The sequence below is a fragment of the Glycine max genome, chromosome 13 (genome assembly GCF_000004515.6).
Source record: "Glycine max cultivar Williams 82 chromosome 13, Glycine_max_v4.0, whole genome shotgun sequence".
NCBI lineage: Eukaryota > Viridiplantae > Streptophyta > Magnoliopsida > Fabales > Fabaceae > Glycine > Glycine max.
In genome coordinates this window covers 19044389-19065902 of record NC_038249.2, presented here as the reverse complement: position 1 = coordinate 19065902, position 21514 = coordinate 19044389, and the positions used below count along the sequence as shown (strand labels likewise).

Here is a 21514-nt window from a genome sequence, read left to right as displayed (position 1 = left end):
ATATATAATTAAAATTTAAAATGACCATTACTCATAATAATTCTTTATAATAATAACTATATGGTGGGTGCGAAAGAAAAGAACCCAAGAGGACTCTAGGAGCTCTCTTAAGTGAAAGGCTGATGTTATCCCATAATAAAGTACTCTTCAAAATTTGGTGTTTAGGATGCAAACACGACAATATATGAAAAAAAAAACAACTATATAAAATGATTGGTCTCTTTAGAAGAAAAAAAACAGATAAAATACAAGATGGTGGATCTGGAAAGGGTCCACAAAATTTCTTGGAGTGCCCATATATATATATATGAAGAACTAATCTGTAACTTATAAGAGTACGCTTCTAGATTCAATTAATGTTTGGATTGACTAAATCACGCAGATATATTCACCTCACTCAAATGCTAAAGAAACCACAATGCTTGATTTCTTCAACTGCTGCTTCAAGCCTTCAACACTTATTAGATAAGTTAATACTAAATTTAACTATAAAAAATAGATAATCCAACCATATATAATAGATAATTTAAAATAAAAAGAATGCAAACACGTTTAAACCCTGTGGAGAAAATACAAGTCAATTGAAAATCACGAGTCAATGACAAAAAGACGGTGGTGGCCAGTAATGCAGTGGTGGAATTTCAACTATAAAGACGTATATAGTACGCCAATTCCTATTATATATAGGTATTACATTCATTAACAAAAAACTGCGATTGTTCAGAGTTTCTAGATTTTGACTCCACTTCTTCCTTCCCTATATGAGCATATAATTCCTAAGCAAAATCATCTCAAGGTAGAGAGACAAAGATCACAAGCATCTAATAATGATGACCAGTTATGTCAACCTCAAAATATGGCTTCTTAACTTTGTTACCTTGTTTAGTATTCTTTCTTTGTCCCATGGAAGAAGAGCAAATGCAAATTTTCGAGTGAGAGCAGTTAATCTAGGTGGTTGGTTGGTTACTGAAGGTTGGATGAAACCTTCTCTCTTCGATGGCATTCCAAATAAAGACTTCTTGGTTAGTAAATATATAAATGTTTGTGTTACAATTATCCTATATACGTATTCTTTTATGCTTTTGTTTTGTTGAAAATCCTACATTGATTCGTGATATGACCAAAGCAGTGTATATATCTGGGGCAATCCTCATCTTAAAACCCGATTTATATAATTGAGTTAAACTCTGATACACGTTATAAGATGTTTATTTATAGCTCTCTTATTTTGCGATGATGGGAAGAAATTGTTTCTCTCAATTTTTGTAGGATGGAACTGGTCTTCAGTTCAAGTCCGTGACAACACGAAAATATCTTTGTGCTGAGTCTGGTGGAGGAACCATCATAGTTGCAAATCGCACCTCTGCTTCGGGTTGGGAAACATTTGCAGTGCGTGAGCTATCCTATGTGTTATATTATTCATTCTTTAATTGATTGTAGTGTTGAAGATGTCATGTGGACTAATAATATAACATGATTAAATTAAAGTATATAAGTAAAAAATAACTTTCATCTTACGGACTTTCTTGAATTAAGTTAAGCTCAAACTCAAATTCTAAGATATAATCCTATGGACTATTATATTCTCATGATGTTACCTGTTATATTGTGTACAGTTGTGGAGGCTAAATGAGGACACTTTCAGATTCAGGGTGTTCAACAAACAGTTTGTGGGGTTGGATGGGATTAACGTCGTTGCTGTTTCCAATATTTCCACTGATTCTTTAACATTTCATGTCGTAAAAGAAAGTGATAATTCTAACCGTGTTCGAATCAAAGCTTCCAATGGATACTTCCTGCAGGTGATAGTTCCTCCCTCCTCTGCTTCTTTGTCTCTTCCTTCTACTTTTCTGTTGGTGAAAGATGGTTAAAATAACAAGGAAATCAAAATAATGCTTCCACCACATACAGAACTATTTGAGTTGACATAAAAATAGTTAGTGGTTCTTCTTATCAGGTAAATTATTGATCTTGTAATTAGGGCACGGACGAAGGAGAAATTATTATATAGTATGAGATGATTATGGTCTAGATAATCTCCATGTAACACATAATCGAGTTTTATTAACTTTGTTTTTTAATTGAATAATTTGATTACGAGTCATTTAGAGATCAATTATGATCATATAAATGCACTAAAGACACATGATAGTCTTAAAGTATGTAGCGATTTATGCATACAAAGAGTTTGATGTTTTAACTGTTAAGGATGGATGTATACGTAAGAGTACTATTTTATTCATGCGGTTGTTGCAGGCCAAGACAGAGGATTTGGTCACTGCTGATGGATCAGAGGTCAACGGATGGGGAGATGATGATCCATCTGTTTTTGTAATGACAATTGGTAAAAGGATGCAAGGAGAATACCAAGTAACAAGTGGTTATGGTCCCACAAAAGCTCACCAAGTTATGAAGGTAACACAATAAAAAAGTCAAAGAATTGAAAAACATTGCCAAAATTTGCAGATCATGTCGGTAGCATGAGATATATATAGGTCAAAAGAATGAACTATAATCACAAGGCCTAATGACTGTTTGCTTTAGTTTGATTTTTATTTACATGTTTAGAAATTGAAAGTCCTTCAACTAATTAAAGTTTTTGAAGAAAAAAAACAAACAAACATTCTTTGAAGTTTGAATATAATCAAAACCAAATATGTCTCCCCATGTACATGTATATTCAGAGCTTATTATTTTTTATGGTATATACGATTGCTTCTGAATTTTATATATCTCTTATTTTTAACACTATATATTAGTTTTCTTTTTAATTATTTATTGCATGTATGGTTCTTATATCAAAGTATGACGTAATATTGATATTTACAGTTGCTTTGTTTCTTACATTTATGCACGCATGAAAAGGTTGGTCCAATTGAAAAACCTTTAGCTTTCAAGAATGATGGCTGTCACATAGTTGCGAAAATTCTTACAACTGTCATCTATTATTAATTATTGTTTGCATATGCCAATCCTACTCATGCACATATAATGGTCCAAATTCTTGATGTTTATCCAGCAATTTGGTGCGTGATTAATGGTTGACGGTGTGTGTTCCCACAGGAACATTGGAAAACTTTTATAGTTGAAGATGATTTCAAGTTCATAGCAAGTAATGGACTGAATGCTGTTAGAATTCCAATCGGCTGGTGGATAGCAAGTGATCCAACTCCGCCCCCACCATATGTTGGAGGTTCCTTGAATGCATTAGACAAAGCCTTTTTGTGGGCACAGTAAGTCCATAAACTAAATAAACTTTCTAAATCGATTGGTTGACGTAGTGATTAAACACTCTGTGCTCACACGTTATGGGAACAGTTTATTTAGCGGAGAATTTCATGTTTAATTCCTACCGAGTGTGAAAATCCTTCGAACTAGTGACAGTGATACTACTGCAACCGAGATAAGTTTTTGACCTAGTGGACTAGGAATACTCGTGGAAAGACAAAAAAAAGCCTAAAAAAACTTTATTTTCTAGTGCTTATATGAATTTAGCTAGATAATTCCAAAAATGCAAACGGGTTAGTTGAGGATGACTAATATAGCACATTGATAGAACAATATTGGATTTAATTAATGATCAACTTGCAGGAAATATGGATTGAAAATCATCCTTGATCTTCATGCTGCACCCGGTTCTCAAAATGGTTTTGAGCACAGCTCTTCAAGAGATGGTTCACAAGAATGGGGAAAAACAGATGAAACCATTCAACAAACAGTTCATGTTATAGACTTCCTAACTGCAAGGTTTATATCTTACATATATACAGGACAAAGTTTTATACGTCATTTTTATGTTCTAATTAATTGTAATATACTATATTTGCAATTATACATTCAAGATATAAAGTCATTCCCTATTGCTTGCATTTCAGGTACGCAAAATGCCAAAGCCTTTATGCTGTTGAGCTAATAAATGAGCCTCTCTCACCTGGTGTGACACTAGAGGCCTTGAACAAGTACTATAAGGCTGGTTATGAAGCAGTGCGCAAGCACTCTTCCACAGCTTATGTGGTGTTATCAAATAGGATAGGACCCTCAAATCCTAGGGAACTCTTCCCTCTTGCAAATGGCCTTATGCGATCTGTGATTGATGTTCACTACTACAACCTCTTTCAAGATGTATTTAATGACATGACTGTCCAACAGAACATTGATTTCATCTACAACAATCGCTCATCACAGTTGAGTTTTGTTACAACCTCCAATGGCCCTCTTACTTTTGTTGGTAAGTCTACCCTTCATTTAATGGTGACTTGGGATTATGTAATTTTCTTTAAAATATACGAATTTGACTTCCTTCACTTTAGAGAAAAAGTAATTAAGAAATCTTAACTAATAATGTTAAAAATGTCAACATACATAATAATTTAGAATTTTAAATTTATTATCTTTTTAGTCCTAATTTTTTTTTTTGGATTTTTATTTTTAATCCCTAATCTAAATAGTAACCCGTCAAAGTTTCTAAATTTTTCTCCATTACCACTTTTAGTTATCAAGTAAAAATGTTAACTAATTACATAATAGCAGTAAATTGTCATCTCATAAAAAAATTTGACAAAAAATTCATGTGTAATTTTTTTAGATAAATTAAATTTTTAATCTCTTGTCTTGAAGAACAATTTATGACATCATACTAGTAAATGAGAGATTAAAAACATAATTTAACAAAAAATTATATGTATTTATCCTATTAAAATTCTTGATGACATGATAAGCTATGGACGATAAATAGTATTGTTATGTTATTAGTTAGTATTGTTATTTTACAACATCAACTAAAAGTCATAACCAAAAAAATTTAAGGACTTTAACCATTCAAAATTTAGATTAGAAACAAGAAGCAAAAGTCTGAAAAAGTTTAGACACAAAAAATATAAATGTTTTTTAAATTAAGATTCAAACTATCTCAATAATTACTTTTGAATTAAAGGCGAATGGGTTGCTGAATGGCAAGTCAACGGAGCTACAAAAGAAGATTATCAAAGGTTCGCCAAGGCTCAATTAGACGTTTATGGGCGAGCAACATTTGGGTGGGCTTATTGGGCTTTCAAAAACGTCAACAATCACTGGAGTTTGGAGTGGATGGTCAAGAATGGTTATATCAAACTGTAGAAAATTTCTTATTGAGGCCAACACTTCCTCTCACTATCACCCCCCTCCCAAATTATCCCTCCATAAAAATTATGATTATACTTGAGTTAAGTTTTAGACCCTTCTTACATTTCACCCCACAAAGGAAGGGGGGAGGTTGTAGCTTTTATTAGAAGAAATTAGAAACATAAAGTGTAATGGAAGTCTTGCATCATCCTCTTCTGTTCTTTTGATTTTGGAGAGCGGGAAAGGGTGAAGCAAACAATTGAAAAAGTGTTTTGTAGTCTCTTTTTTCTTTTCTTTTTATTTATTATTCTTTTTATATATGAGGTTAGTGAACATTAAGAGAAAGGATAAAACTTATAAATTGATCTTACGTCGAAAGTGAATGAGCGATGATGTATCTACTTGAGAATTATAGTCAGTGAAGATTATGATATACTTTGAATTAAATAAATATAAGGATTAATACATCCATACTTAATTTAGAAACATATATTTTTTTTTTTGAATAAAAGGGGAGGAACCCTAAACAAGAACACTAAAATCCTCGAGAAAAAGCGGTAGCAGATACATCAGTCATGACAACATTATTTAAAAGAAAAGAATAAACAACATCAAACAATATCAATGATAGACCAAAGCTAGCAACAGAATATATCTGCCACTTGGTTCCCTTCACGAAGAGTATGAGACCACTGAACCTCACCTCTATCCAAGACAAACTCGTGAATGTTGTGGATCAAGCTAAAACAATTATGAAATGTAGGACATTCATGCATCAACAGCGAAATAGAGATCAAATAATCAGATTCAACAATTAATTTCTTAGAGCCACGATTCCATGCAATTTGAATCCCTATCAAGATAACCCAAAGTTCAACAGCTACTACTGAACAAGCTCCAATATGAGCAGAGAAAGCAAAAATAACCTGCATGCCCACAATGATCACGAAGGATCCCCCAAGCAAGAGCCTTGCTTGTTGATTTCTCCATGAATCCATCACAATTCAATTTAGAAACATACTTTAAAGGACCTCTAACTGACAAAAAAAAAAAACTAACATTCTAACAGACTAACATTTATTGATAAAAAAAAAATATTTTCTCCCCCTATGAGAAACCTCTCCCTGATAGTAATTTTATCAACATTTAAATAAGGTGTATTTTTTAGGATCACAAATTGGTTCGGGTTTCTAATATCACTTGCTGAGAAATACCATGTTCCTATCAATTTTTTTTAGGATTGACATGTGTGTTAAATACTTGTAATAATTGAGGAAACCATCATACACACAACATGGGTATGTTTGTTACAGTTTTTTTTCCCCATAAAAGAATAACTTCTTGTTAAAAGATAACTAATTTTAGTTTTTTATATGTTTGTTTTAACTTTTTAAAACAATTAGAATTTGGCCTCATCAATTATCTAAATTAAGCAAGTGATTAATTTAGTTGGTAAAAATAAATCTGTTCTCAATTTTTTTCTCCCTCAAAACTATCCTTGTCATCCATGCTTTTTCTCTCTCTTCTATTAGTTGTTTGTTATTGTATAATTAACTATGGATATTTTGTATAAAAATAACCAATACAATCAATATTATGGATTTTTTTACTGAATAATTAATATTATGGATTGATTCTTATAAATAGAAATAGAGATAATAACTAAATTATTTTTTTATTTTTTTCTATAAAAGAATAAACTAGTCTTATTTAAAAAAAATTATAAATTATTTTTCTTATAAAAACAACATTATTTTACATCAAACTCACTTTTTTAATGCATAGCAAATTGACCCATGATTCGAACCAAAACACCAGCATTAAATATCTAATAAGTAGAGATCAAATCCCACCAGTATCGCAAATTAGTGTTGCAAATCGATCTGTTAATCCAATGCAAACCCACTACAATATTATCCTCTTCTAAAAAATTACTTTTTTAAAAAAAATATTTTAATTTTTTTTATATTTAAACAAACATACCCATTGTTCTTCCTTCTTATATAGAATAAATTATATACTACATTGTTCCTCACATGTTATATTTGAATATATAGTTGACTCAACTTAACTTAACACCATTAAAGAATATTTATTAAAATATTTTAAATTAAAATATATAATAACATAATTTTAGTCTACCAAGTTATCTTTCACTTACCCTATAAATATAATTTTAAAACATATAGCTAAATTCAAACTGATTAAAAATAACTTATTAAAATAGTAATGTAGAATTGAATTTATGATATAAATTATTATACATTCGTGTATATATATATACACTAATATACATTTAAATTATTACATTAAATTTTATAAACAGTAATACATTTTTTTAGTGAATACAATCACACAAGTATTAAATTTGTAATAATTATATTTTATTTAAAAATAAATTTTCAATATTTATAAATTCTTTTAATATATATGTTTATTGAACATATATTAGAATTACATTTATTATATCAAATAAATATATTATATTTAATAAGTATAATACTTGCTAGAAATTTGCTTACATACACCTACTTATCTATTTATAAGTTTTACATTAACAAGTTATACTTTAAATGTATTTTAAGATAATTGTAATTATAACTCACTAAGGTTTCATTATAAAAATCACGTCGTGGTATGTTAGCAAATCTTGAGCAGAAGAAGGATTTACTTACTTACATGCACTTTTATATTTTTAAGTATCCTGATGAATTATATTATATGAGTATTTTAAGAAGTATATACAATGATACATAAATTATCATTTATTTTAAACACTTTATCAACACTTTTAATATAAAAGATTCTTAATGATGTACAAATTATCATTTATTTTAAACACATTATCAATACTTTTCATTTATGTCTATCTCTCTTCTCATCGCATCATAAACTTTATTATATTTGTTATTTTTTTTTACTCTCTAGGTGTTGGATAACACATTTAGTGTCTATTAAATATTTTCCTTGTTAACATATTTTTTAAGATACTATAATGGTAACATTATTTATCTTAATATATTTCATAAATATAATATTTGATAATATTATTAAAATTAATTGCATGTATATTATATTTAATAAATATAATAATTTGGGGATGCACCAACCATTCCCAATACATAATAAAAAAAATTGTTATAATATATCAAATTTAGTACAATAGAAATGGAGCGCTATGTCGGACTAAGTGTGAACTGAAATCTCACATCGAGTAGAAGTAGAAAAATATATAAATGAAGAAAAAATTCATAAACCTAAATCTTAAGTTTTTGAGTTAAAGTGTGATTTAAATTTTTTTCATAGAGATACTGATGACTCATTATCCTCCTCAATAACCTTCTCTCTTGGATGGCCTTCCAAATAAAGACTTCTTGGTTAGTAAACCCTCCTCAATAACCTTCTCTCTTCCATCGCCTTTCAAATAAAGACTTCTTGGTTAGTAAATATATAAATGTTTGAGTTACAATCATATATATGTATTCTTCTAGGCTTATGTTTATAGCTAGCTCTCTAATTCGTTTTTTATACCAGTTAATGTTAGTCATTCATTTTGTTAGAATATTAAGCAAGAGATTCAAACTCAGATCTCTTATTCTTCTTTCTCCATTTAACTATCTAGTCAATCTTACAATTCCACTCTCTTATTAGGTGATGACGGGAAGAAATTGTTTTTTTTTTCTCAATTTTTTTTTCTCAATTTTCTCAATTTTTTTTCTCAATCTTTTCAATTTTTTTTTTTTTGGGGTGAAAGTAAATTGAAATCAAAATAATGCTTCCACCACATATAAGCGACTGTTTGAGTTGACATAAAAATAGTTAGTAGTTCTTATTAGGTAAATTGTGGATTTCAAGACATTATTATGAGTTAGTTTATTTAAATTTATTTGTTGAAATAATTTAATTTTGTTAGTTTTATAATTTAATTCATGGGGTTGTTGCAGGTGAAGACATTGAAAATATAATTAAAATAATTTAATTTTGTTAGTTTTATGAAATATTGAAACAAACATTGAAAATAATTTAATTTTATTAGTTTTAAATTTTTTTGAAACAACCATTTAAAATAATTTAATTTTTTTAGTTTTATAAAATATTGAAACAAACATTGAAAATAATTTAATTTTATTAGTTTTTAAAAAAATTTAAACAACCATTTAAAATAATTTAATTTTCTTAGTTTTATAAAATATTGAAACAAACATTTAAAATAATTTAATTTTGTTAGTTTTATAAAATATTGAAACAAACATAAAAAATAATTTAATTATATTAGTGTTAAAAAATTTTGAAACAAACATAAAAAATAATTTAATTATATTAGTGTTAAAAAATTTTGAAACAAACATTTAAAATAATTGAATTTTGTTAGTTTTATAAAATATTGAAACAAACATTGAAAATAATTTAATTTTATTACTTTTAAAAAAAATTGAATCAACCATCTAAAATAATTTAACTTTGTTTGTTTTCAAAAATGATTTAAACGAAAATGTAAAAGATTTTAAAATTGTTAGTTAGTTAAAAAAATATTTTAACATTGTTAGTTAGTTTCAAAGAGTGATTGAAGGAAAAATTAAAAATGATTTAACATTGTTAGTTATTTAAAAATGATTGAATAAAAAATTCAAAATATGTTAACATTGTTGATTATTTAGAAATGATTGAAGAAAAAATTCAAAATATTTAAACATTTAAAAAAATGATTTAAACAAAAATACACAATAATTTTAATAATATTGTGTAGATAATGGTTAGAATTAAAGGTCTCGGTTGTGCTTTAGGCCGAGCAATAGGAAAAACCCATGGAGGAGACAAGAGTGATGATGATAATGATGTCCCTAACGGCGAAGGCCTACCGCATCTGCCCACAGGCAGCGACTCCTTAGTTTAAATATGTGGCTTTTATTTTATTTTAATAATAATTTATTTTTCAAAATCAGTCACTAGTAATCAATTACCATTAAGGTGTGTAATCTATTACACATCAACAAATGTGACTCCTCAGTTTAAATTTTGAAAATCAAAATGTTTAGAAGCTCTGGTAATCGATTACAAGTATTGTGTAATCGATTACATAAGTTTAAAATGATTTAAAACTGTTGAAATTTGAAATCTAATGTTTTAAAACACTGGTAATCGATTACAAGAGAGTAAAAACTCTTTGGTAATGATTTTGTGAAAACTTCTTGTGCTACTCAATGTTTTGGAAAACTTTTTTAGTACTTATCTTGATTGAGTCTTCTCTTGATTCTTGAATCTTAAATCTTGAAACTTGATTCTTGAATCTTGAATCTTGATTCTTGAGAATTTTCTTAACTCTTGATTCTTTAGCATCATCAAAGTGATCTTGGAAGGCATTGCTTCCACAAGGAGCTCCAACAAGCTTTAAATTCTAGAACGAGTTTTGGAAGCAAAAGGCTAGACTTGATTGGCTCATTGATGGGGATCGAAACACAACATTCTTCCACTGAGTTAATAAAGTTCAGAGAACTTCCACACAAATGTCCTTCTTGAAGCATGAGGGAAGAGTTATTGACAAGCAAGATGACATTGAATAGGTTTATGGGTACTCCCAATTGCCTGTTTAACTGTAAGTCACATATTTTGTCCTGGGTTTTGTTATTAGGCTGCAAAAATTTACAATAATTTGGCTTTGGCTGTTTGCATGTTGGGAATATCAGAAGCTCTTGCTCTAGGCCAATCTCTAGGTGTTTCTGCCAGCACCTTGACAAATTTATTTAACTGCTCCAGTGCTAACTGTTGGAGTAGGTATGTGGCTCTTTTCTCTGTCGAGTCAATGTGACAACTAGCTGTAGAATTATATTGGTTTAGTCAGCATCATTAACAATATGTAGTGGCAATGATTCTTAGGGGCCTTAGAATTAGTATTGTCATATTGTAGCTATAAAGGAATAGATATGAAGTAGAATGTAGGAGTATGGTTCCCCTAATACAAATGAAAGTACCATGAAGTTCGAAAGGCCATAATGTTGAAGTACACTGTGTGAGAGACACATAACTAGTTGCCTTGACAGTTGACATAGCTTCACTGCTAGTGAAATATTCCTATCTCAGTATTGGTGTTTTCCTCAAAAATTACTATCCTCATATCTGTTATCTTGTTGTATACTTTTTGAGACCCTTGTAGTTTTCTCCTGATAACAAAAATATGCTTCCTTTTCCAGCAATAAACGTTCCATTTATAGCTTAGTTCACAACTGTTAAGGAATTTTTTAGAAGGTTAAAGTTTTGGTATTTAGATTATCAAAATAATATGTTGAAGTTGCATTGATTACAGCGATGCTTACAAGTTGAGCTTTAACTCAACTTGAAAATGTTTAATTCTAAATTTCTGATGATTGTGCCACTTGGAAATCTTTAGTATGAATAGTCATAACAATGGGATTCAACTACGCTAAATTTAGACCACTAATAATCATTGATTTCAACAGTTCAAGCTTGCAAAAATGCATTGCTAAGAGGGACAATTTCAACCCAAACTAGATTAGTCTCACAGCTAAGGGTGTGGGGATACAAGAGCAAGGACACACGATAACAGTAATAAGAATGACCAATTTGATATATACTGAAATTTATTTGGGAAACTTACAAAAAAAGAAGAAATTCTTGTTAAAATTATTTTCAACTTAGAAATAACTAATTGACTCATGTTGTTTCTCTTTTCGTTTACTATTCTCACTTTGTTCCTAGCAATCTATTATACATTTCTTGGATGCCTTTCTTAACTTTTTGTTTTGTGAAACCTGATGTTGGATTTTATACAAAATTATATATAACCTGCTAAATAAAGTGTAATGATTTTTCTAAAAAATCTGTTTCTACAAGTGTGTTTGCTTTAGTTTGAATTTTTGGTTTTTAAAAATAAGTCGAATTAATTGTATGTGTGCTCCAGGCAAAAGACTTGAATCTAGCAACATCTTACTCCTTAGTATATGTAGTATTAGCAGTTTGTTTACTAATGAATTTTTTGTGCAGATATACTAAGCTCTGCAGCGTTGGCCATGAAGCCAAAGACTTTTCATGTGCTTTCCGTCATTATTACTCTGGAATGGACGAACCTCATGATAAGTAAGGGTCAGCATCCTCTGCATTATAATATTTCTCGTCAAATGCCTTCTTCATCATTCTATCATACTCCTCTGGGTCAAATTCCTCTTCAATTTTTGCCATGGACAATGGGATAATATCATCATCATGGATCCCTGCAGTCTTCATTATCTTTTTAACCTTCTGTATTTCCTGCTTCTTTAAATTCTTTAAGCGTTTCAACTCCTCCTCCCTCTCCTTTTGTTTTATAGCCATTCTCTCCTCTTTGCTCTTTCTCTGCTCTTTTCTTGCATTCGTCTTCTTCCTCACTGATCCCTCCACCTTCCGAGCATGACCCAACACCTTATCTCTTGGATTTTCTTGAAATTTGTATTCATATTCTTCCTATCTCTCGAGCTCCATCTCATCCTCTGAAATCTCTTGCAATTCATCCTCTTCAACATTCAAATTCTTCCCACTCTTGCCAATCCACAATTTGACCCAACACTCTATCAAGTTGATCCGTTGTTGATTCGTAGAAGACTTATGGATTAACTTGATCCATAAGTCAAACTTGATCCGTAGAAGTAAAATCAACATACGGATCAAATTAATTCGTGGAAGACTGGCGGATCAACTTAATCCGCACTTGATTCGCGAGTCTTTCACGGATCAAGTTGATTCGCCAATCGTCAACGGATCAACTTGATCCGTAGGAGACTTTTGCAGATTAAGTTGATCTGTGAGTCTTTTACGGATTAACTTAATCCGCACAAGGAAAAAAAATAGGGACATTTGTGAAATTTTTAAAGGATGCTGGATGCACCAGCAATAACGTTGGTGCACCTAGCAACACCCCACAGCTTATGCGGTGTTATCAAATAGGCTTGATCTGTCAACTAGAAATCTCAATCACCAAGGAACTCTTCGGCCTTTGGCAATGCGTGATTGATGTCCACTACTACAATCTCTCTTTTATGAAGTATTTTGAGAACATTGATTTCATCTACAACGCAAAATGGCACTCTTATTTTCGTAGGTAAGAAATCACATACACTTTTTTTTCCTACGTTTGAATTGGTAAAATTAAAGAGAATCAAATAAATAAATGAAAACGAGATATAATAGCATTACATTTCAAATATACATATAAGTTTAAAATAATCATGCAAGATGTATTTCTTAATTTATTATATTCCACCGGGAATGAACTATTGTAACTTCTAATTTTATTTTGGATTGGATGTTATTTAATTAATTAAAGTTTCAAATTATATTGGGTCCACATTATTCTCATTCAAGGTGAATGGGCTGCTGAGTGGTATGTTGACGGGGCTACTAAAGAGGATTATCAAAGATTTGCAAAAGCCGAATTAGATGTTTTTGAGCGAGCGACATTTGGGTGGTCTTATTGGACTCTCAAGAATTTCAAGAATCATTGGAGTTTGGAATAGATGATCAAGAATGATTATATTAAATTTTAAAAACTCCTTCTTGCAGTATGCACTTTCTATTCCTACCATATATTATGCCCTTTTACTATTTCTCCATATCAATGGTGATGATTATAATTATGTCTACTTATAGATCCTTTAGGTTCCTGCACTTCAAGAAGGGAAGAAATATCAAAGTTGTAGATCCTTTCATTATTGACGAAGGTTCAAAATAATGGAAGTCTTCATCCTTTATTTTTAAAATAAAATAAATAAAACAATGTTATTGCTAGCACTGTTTTTTTTAAGGAGTTATTGCTAGCACTGTTGAAACTCGTTAATTCACGCAATAACTACCTTATTCTGTAATATAAAATTGACGATAAAATATTTTGTATTAAATAAATCTCATGAATAACATAATTCATTTTGATTTATTAGTAAGTTTTTATAACACAACTAATAGGATTTTTTCGTAAAAAATTATGGTTAATGTATAACTCAATTTTTCTTATAAATTCATGAAAATTCTTAGTCACATGTGAAACTTATATCTGATAGTTCTAATTTTAGGTCTTTAAAAACTATTATATATATTATACAGTTGGATTGGATTAACAAATTACACAGCTTAACAAATCACAGAGATCAATCACTTCCCTCAACCGCTAAACGACATCAACAAGACAATAATGTTTGATTCTTCCATGGCTGCTTCAACCCATTATAGACAAGTTAATTATTACTAAATTGGACTATAAAAAACACTTAATCTAATTAACCTTAAATAATAATAGTTAATTTAAAATATAAAAAAATGCTAGTATGTTCATTCCTGGAGAAAATACAAGTCAACAGAAAATTGAAATTAACGAGGCAATGACATGAAGGATAGGAAAAGAAAGTGGTGGAAGGAATGCGGTGGTGAAATTTCAACTATAAAGACGCCAATTCCTATTATTGGTATATATTTAATATCATAAACCGCGTACTATACCATTGATAAGAGCTTCTAGATTTTGACTACACTACACGTCTTCATTCATATATATACATAATTCGTGAGCAAAATCATTTCAAGGTATTGAGAGAGATAAAGATCACACACATCTAATGATGACGATTTGTGTCAACCTCAATAATATATTAGTGAGAGCTTCTAGATTTTGACTACACTACACTTCTTCATTCCCTATATATATATATATATATATTCATGAGCAAAATCGTTTCAAGATAGAGAGATAAAGATCACAGACATCCAATGACGATGACGAGTTGTGTCAACCTCAAAATATGGCTTCTTAACTTTGTTATCTTGTTTAGTATGGTTTCCTTGTCCCATGGAAGACTAAATGCTCAATTTCAAGTGAAAGCAGTTAATCTAGGTGGTTGGCTCGTTACTGAAGGTTGGATGAAACCGTCTCTGTTCGATGGCATTCCAAATAAAGACTTCTTGGTCAGTAAATATGTTAATAGTTAATCATTAATTAATTGCACTACAACTATCAGGATATATATATATATATCATATACCCGTTGTTTCAGTTCTATTAAGTTAAACATAATAAAAAAATAGCTAGAGCGTATATAATATATCATATGGTATATGATTATCTTTATATCTCATTTTCTTTTATCTTCATAATATACACTTATCTCTCATAAATACATCCCAAATTTCTTCTCTGAATTTTTGTAGGATGGAACTGGTCTTCAGTTCAAGTCTGTGATGACAGGGAAGTATCTTTGTGCTGAGTCCGGAGGAGGAACAATCCTAGTTGCAAATTGCACAGATGCTTCGGGTTGGGAAACATTTAGAGTGAGCTATAGCTTTATATCTTATGAATTCTATCATCTATTCATTAATTAATTACAATTTACAACTGAATTGCGTTAGAAAGTGATTGCAACTTGCATGTTATTTTTTTTATCATAATGTTAATTACCTGTTATTATATTGTGTATAGTTGTGGAGGATAAACGAGGATACTTTCAGATTGAGGGTGTTTAACAAACAGTTTGTTGGGTTAGATGGGATTAACGTTGTTGCTGTTTCCAATATTTGCACTTATTCTGAGACATTTCATATAGTTAAGGAAAGTGACAATTCAAGTCGAATTCGAATCAAAGCTTCTAATGGATACTTCTTGCAGGTGAGCCTCTGCGTTTTTAACTATTCTAATATTCTTTCAACAAAAAAATGGAGACATTAAAATACTTCTACTGCCACACACACATATATATTGAAGAGAAGATTGTGAACAAAAATAGTCAACAAATGTCATAGACCATATACATGAGAAATGATGATATATCAAAATACTCTCTTGCTCTCTCTTTTCAATATATTCTCTCGTGAATTTAATTAAACATGTGGTTTCGATTTCTTATTTGATAGGTCTAATTCCCAATTTAATTATTGAGAATCATATGGATTTTAATTAATAAAAGAGATCAATATGATACAAAAATGTGGCTGATAAGTCACTCTAGTACGTAGCTTGTATAAATTATTAATTTGACCAGTTTACAAACTAGTTCAATTAACCTTCAGTCAGTTAATTTATAAATTTTTAAGTTCTCGACTCCTAGCTTATAATAACTTATAAACTTAAGTTAATTTATAAGCTTTTAGCTACTGAATTATAAGTTAGTTTAATTAAACACACCGGTGAAAAAAAAGTGTTACTATAGCTTTTGAGAAAACATTGTAATTGTGGTGTAAATTAAGGATTATTATTATTATTATTATTATTATTATTATTATTATTATTATTATTATGCCACATATGTGGATTGTAGTATAAGGGTAAATGATGCAAATTGTGAAATGGAGTTGCAGGCTAAGACCCAGGAGCTGGTGACTGCAGATGTTTCAGAGGTGAGAGAATGGGAAGATGATGACCCAACCATTTTTGTGATGACAATAGCTGCAAGGTTGCAAGGGGAATTCCAAGTCACAAACGGTTATGGGCCCACAAAAGCTCCCCAAGTTATGAAGGTAACATCACCAATTCACAATCATGAATCGGCCACTTGTGTGTATAAGTGCAGGTCAAAATCTGATTAATTAGCTTACACTTGTGTGTATATTGTGTATAAGAATTAGAGAACCTCCTGTACTCCTAAAATTTATTATTTCGCTTATTAAAATAAAAGAAGAAAGAAACGAAGACTCTTGATTCTTAGAAAAGATAGTTTTTTAACACTTTTATCTCTCTCTCTCTCTCTCTCTCTCTCTATATATATATATATATATATATATATATATATATATATATATATATATATATATATATATATATATATAATATCAAATGCCTATATCTATATCCTGCATACATCTTTTCTATTTCAAGGCTTGTTAAATGATTTGCTTCTAAACCAAGTCTATTTATGAGTATATATAATTGAAGTCCATTTTTAAAGAATTAAATTATTTTTCCTTAATAAATAAGTAACGGTATATAATATATTGATATATTTACTATTTGACATTTTTTAAAATATTTTTTTTTTACTAATAGATGATCAAGTTTCATGCTGGCTCCTGGAGTAGGGAACAAGCTCGAATTATCTAATAAAATCTGCATGAAACTTTACTTGTCAATACAAGAAATATTTTCAAAATATAGTAAAGTAATCTTAATAAATAAATTAGATTATGTGCGGTCCTGAAAATAATACAGGCAGTACGGTTGCCATCAAAATTGTTGTTGTATGTCAATTTCATCATTATTTTCCCCGATCACATGGATGGTCCAAACTCCAAACTAAGACTTGCAGAATTAATTAGCAAGTATGGGTTTGATTTTCTTGAAGTGCATTGCCAATTTTTGTTTTTATCTATTTAATTTTTTTCAAGATTATGATAATGTCATCAAACCTTATTAAATATCTAAACTCACTAAGGTTCAGCCTAATAGTAGAGGATTTGAATAGTTTTCCCAACAACTTAATTCAAATTAACTTTGTTATTGTCTCTGTACACAGATAAAACTAAAATATATATCTTTTGCACGTGGTAATTAACATGAATGATTGATATGTGGTGCGTTTGTGTTTTTAGGAACATTGGAGTACTTTTATTGTGGAAAATGATTTTAAATTCATAGCCAGTAATGGATTAAACGCTGCCAGAATTCCAGTAGGCTGGTGGATAGCAAGTGATCCAAATCCACCCTGGCCATATGTGGGAGGTTCCTTGCATGCACTAGACAATGCCTTCTTGTGGGCACAGTAAGTACATAAACTAAATGCCTATACATAAACAAAATGTGCTCCTTTTATGATAAGTGCCAAAGATTTATTTTAAGAAAAATACAAAACACAATCATGATAATATACACTCCCTTTCGGTCTCTATCATAAAAAATTACACTTATTAAAAATTAATTAATTTTATTAAATTATGTTTATCCCAAAATAAAAATACGCCTTTTAAGATGTAAAACCAACTCTTTATCATGGGAATATTTACTAATAACTATTAAATTAAAATTAATGGTTTGAATTGTGTATTTAATTAAAATATGTGTGTGTGATACATCAAATTATTTCAATGTAAGTTATACAAAAAATTATATCATTTAATAAATTTTCATTTTTTTCAAGTTACCATGCTATTCAATTATTTTTAATTGAATACTCTTATCTCAATTCAAAATTATACGATTGAATTCGTAACGAAGATAAAATGAATGAGGAAAAAAAATCGTGAGTTCAAATATTCTCACTAACAAAAATTATTAGGTGACATTGTTGATGATAAAAAAATACTCGTATCTCAAAGTTCACTATTGAATTGGAACCTCTTTTTTCCTAGATCATATTTATAAATTTTTTATTAATTCAAAATTATTTGATATCTTTATATATATATATATATATATATATATATATATATATATATATATATATATATATATATATATATATATATATATATATATATATATATATATATATATAACTATTCGAATGAACGATTTATCTACAGGAAATATGGATTGAAAATCATCATTGATCTTCACGCAGCACCCGGTTCACAAAATGGCTTTCAGCATGGTGGTTCAAGAGATGGTTCTCAAGAATGGGGAAAAACAAACAAAAACATTCTCCAAACAGTTCGTGTTATAGAATTCCTAACTGCAAGGTTCATAACTCTGTATATTGGTCTTAAACTGTTTTGTACATCATCTACACCTTTTAAATTTAACATGCTACTATATATATGATTGAACTCATAAATATTTGAAAAATATTTTATGCACAACAAATTTTACAACTAGGAAAAAAAGTATGAAATGCAAATGATGCGATAAAAAGAAATAAAAAATATTTTTATATAAATTGTTGTATAAATATCAATGAAGTATAGTTAAGATGGTTGAACATGCTATATGAGAGTTATAAACTTTTTTATATTTTGTTCAATTCTGAGGGATAAAAAAAATAAGCACCACATCTCTAAATATTTTTTACCTATGGTAGGTATGCGAAGAGGCCAAGCTTTTATGCAGTTGAGCTCTTGAACGAGCCTCTCTCGCCTGGTGTGACACTAGAGATGTTGAACAAGTATTACAAGGCTGGCTACGATGCTGTGAGAAGACACTCCCCCACAGCTTTTGTGGTGTTGTCAAATAGGATAGGACCCTCAAAGCCCAAGGAACTCTTTCCTCTTGCCAATGGCCTTATGCGATCTGTGATTGATGTTCACTACTACAACATCTTTGATGATGTATTTGAAAACATGTCTGCCCAACAAAACATTGATTTCATCTACACCAACCGATCATCACAGTTGAATAATATTACAACCTCAAACGGAAATGGTCCTCTTACTTTTGTTGGTAAGTCTTTAAATGACCCTTCATTTCATTTTAATATTTTTATCCCTAAAAATTAAATACAGTAATAAGAAATTTATAACACTCCCGCATCTTATACAATCAACTAGATTTCTTTCATAATTTGTTCCACTTTAAATATATGAATAGATTTCAACCACCATTTTATGAGAATACTTTTTAAATAAAACTATTTTAATAATAATTCGATTATTTAATTAACATGTTGGTATGGTTCACATTATATAGAATGTCTACAATGCATTATTTGTCTTCAATAATGATGATTGACTGTAAAATTTTCCTTACATTTAAAATGTGTAATGATTTGAAATATTGAAGATAGAAAATATTACTTTAAAATATTAATATGATGTGTATCATTTATAAAATTATAAATATTTTCTCATATATATTATTTTCTTATCCTTTGCCACTGTTAAAGAATTAAATGATAACCATTTTAATTTATTTTACAATTTTACATCATTTAATTTTTAAACTTGATATTTTATTCCAATTCGAGGTGAATGGGTTGCTGATTGGCGGGTTAAGAATGCTACCAAAGAGGACTTCCAAAGATTTGCTAAGGCCCAATTAGATGTTTTTGGGCGAGCTACATTTGGGTGGGCTTATTGGGCTCTCAAAAATGCCAACAAGTATTGGAATTTGGAGTGGATGATCGAGAATGGTTACGTTAAAATTTAGAAACTTCCAGTTTCTTCTTAGGAGCTATATGATTCAATTCTCTGCCATAATCTATCCTCTGTGATCTCTCCTTAACAATTATGATTATAGGCATGCCAAACTTTAGAGCTTTGACTTTCTTTACCGCAGAAAGTAAATAACAAAGTTGTAAAATTTTCAATTAGCGAAGAAGATTAAAAATAATTTCATAAGAAAAAAAGAAGATTAAAAATAATGGAACGTATCGTCTATGTTAACTTAATAGATAATATATTATTGTTCTAATAAATTTAATTTGCAACAACTTTTGTTAAGCAAAAAAATGTGCTAACATCTTCATTTTTATAAGGAAATGTTATGGATAGTATTGTATTAATTAATTAGGATCACTTAGTAAAATTAGTACAAATTACATTATTTAAAAAATTCAACGGTTAAAAAATCTATATTAAGGCTATGATAATTAGTAACTATTCGAATGTTTAAAAATGGTGATATTTCTTTATGTTATTACTAGTTTTAAACCATTGTCAACGTATATTAACTTTAATGATATGTTAAAGAACAACTACTATAAATTCTTTTTTAGAGTGTTAACATCACACTTTCTTCTGCCCAGTTAAAATTTGCTTGTTGAGAAATATATTAATTAAAGTTTATATTAAAAAATGACATTTGGTAGTTTTCATTAATATGAGACAATGAATAAATACATGATCTTCTCTATCATCTCTCAATGATTATTGAAGACAAAACAGCAAAACAGAATCACAGACAAAATATTAAAACAAAATCACAAATAAAAAATGAGAAAATATACAGAGATTTGGATCAGTTACAATTTAAATTCAAATCATAACTAATCCCTACAATTAATGGATTCTAACATCCCCTCTTAAGTTAGTGCATGAATGTTACACATTCCCGACTTATCGAGAGAAGTACTAAGGGCCTTGGATGCTACTGTCTTGGTCAGCATATCAACAAGTTGTTATGATTTTACAAAAGGAAAGGCAATAATACCATCTTCAATGTGACGCCCTCTACCCCCCACATATATGTACTATTAATAAAAGGAATAAGAAATCAGAATTAATTTAAAGTTTTTAAAACACATTTAAATAAATTTCTTTCAAAAGGATAAAAGGCTCACATTCACTTTTCTAACATCATAATAAAACTTGTTCAAATAAATAATATATCATCTCGGCTCAAAACAAGGCCATCCAAGACTTCATGCAATTAATATAGAAACTTATACCCCAATGTCACATCCTATCAGAGCATTGTGTTCCCGTGTCCTCTAGCATGAGGTTCTTCATAGTCATTCACCTAACCATTTGCTACCACAAACACAAGGTTCGAGATCATTACAGGATTCAAACACAAATA

General features: G+C 29.5%; 3 protein-coding genes and 1 non-coding gene across 5 annotated transcripts; all 4 read left to right on the top strand.

Annotated features, from left to right (window-relative positions):
• Positions 1–683: 683 nt before the first annotated feature.
• Positions 684–5367, top strand: LOC100790619 (probable glucan 1,3-beta-glucosidase A). Its single transcript, XM_003542469.5, has 8 exons — positions 684–1022; positions 1270–1389; positions 1617–1802; positions 2257–2415; positions 3064–3233; positions 3592–3747; positions 3876–4228; positions 4934–5367. Exons 1-8 carry the CDS (start codon positions 828–830, stop codon positions 5113–5115), a joined length of 1521 nt encoding a protein of 506 aa, XP_003542517.1. The 5' UTR covers positions 684–827; the 3' UTR covers positions 5116–5367.
• A 4483-nt stretch (positions 5368–9850) lies between these two features.
• On the top strand, positions 9851–12662 carry LOC121173272 (probable 3-hydroxyisobutyrate dehydrogenase, mitochondrial). Its single transcript, XM_041007927.1, has 3 exons — positions 9851–9988; positions 10730–10872; positions 12100–12662. Exons 1-3 carry the CDS (start codon positions 9851–9853, stop codon positions 12194–12196), a joined length of 378 nt encoding a protein of 125 aa, XP_040863861.1. The 3' UTR covers positions 12197–12662.
• Positions 12663–12762: 100 nt separating this feature from the next.
• On the top strand, positions 12763–12824 carry MIR4404 (microRNA MIR4404). The gene has a single exon (NR_048743.1). It is a non-coding gene; the product is annotated as a microRNA MIR4404 (primary transcript).
• A 1760-nt stretch (positions 12825–14584) lies between these two features.
• On the top strand, positions 14585–20419 carry LOC100794312 (probable glucan 1,3-beta-glucosidase A). 2 transcript variants are annotated; one of them, XM_003542476.5, is made up of 8 exons: positions 14585–15042; positions 15286–15405; positions 15554–15739; positions 16429–16587; positions 17656–17825; positions 18586–18741; positions 19080–19438; positions 19962–20419. In XM_003542476.5, the coding sequence occupies exons 1-8, from the start codon at positions 14848–14850 to the stop codon at positions 20141–20143; spliced, it is 1527 nt and encodes a 508-aa protein (XP_003542524.1). In that variant the 5' UTR covers positions 14585–14847; the 3' UTR covers positions 20144–20419. The 2 variants fall into 2 exon arrangements, with proteins under 2 accessions (XP_003542524.1, XP_006593568.1); XM_006593505.4 differs by lacking the exon at positions 14585–15042 and adding an exon at positions 15141–15188.
• The last annotated feature ends 1095 nt before the right edge of the window (positions 20420–21514 follow it).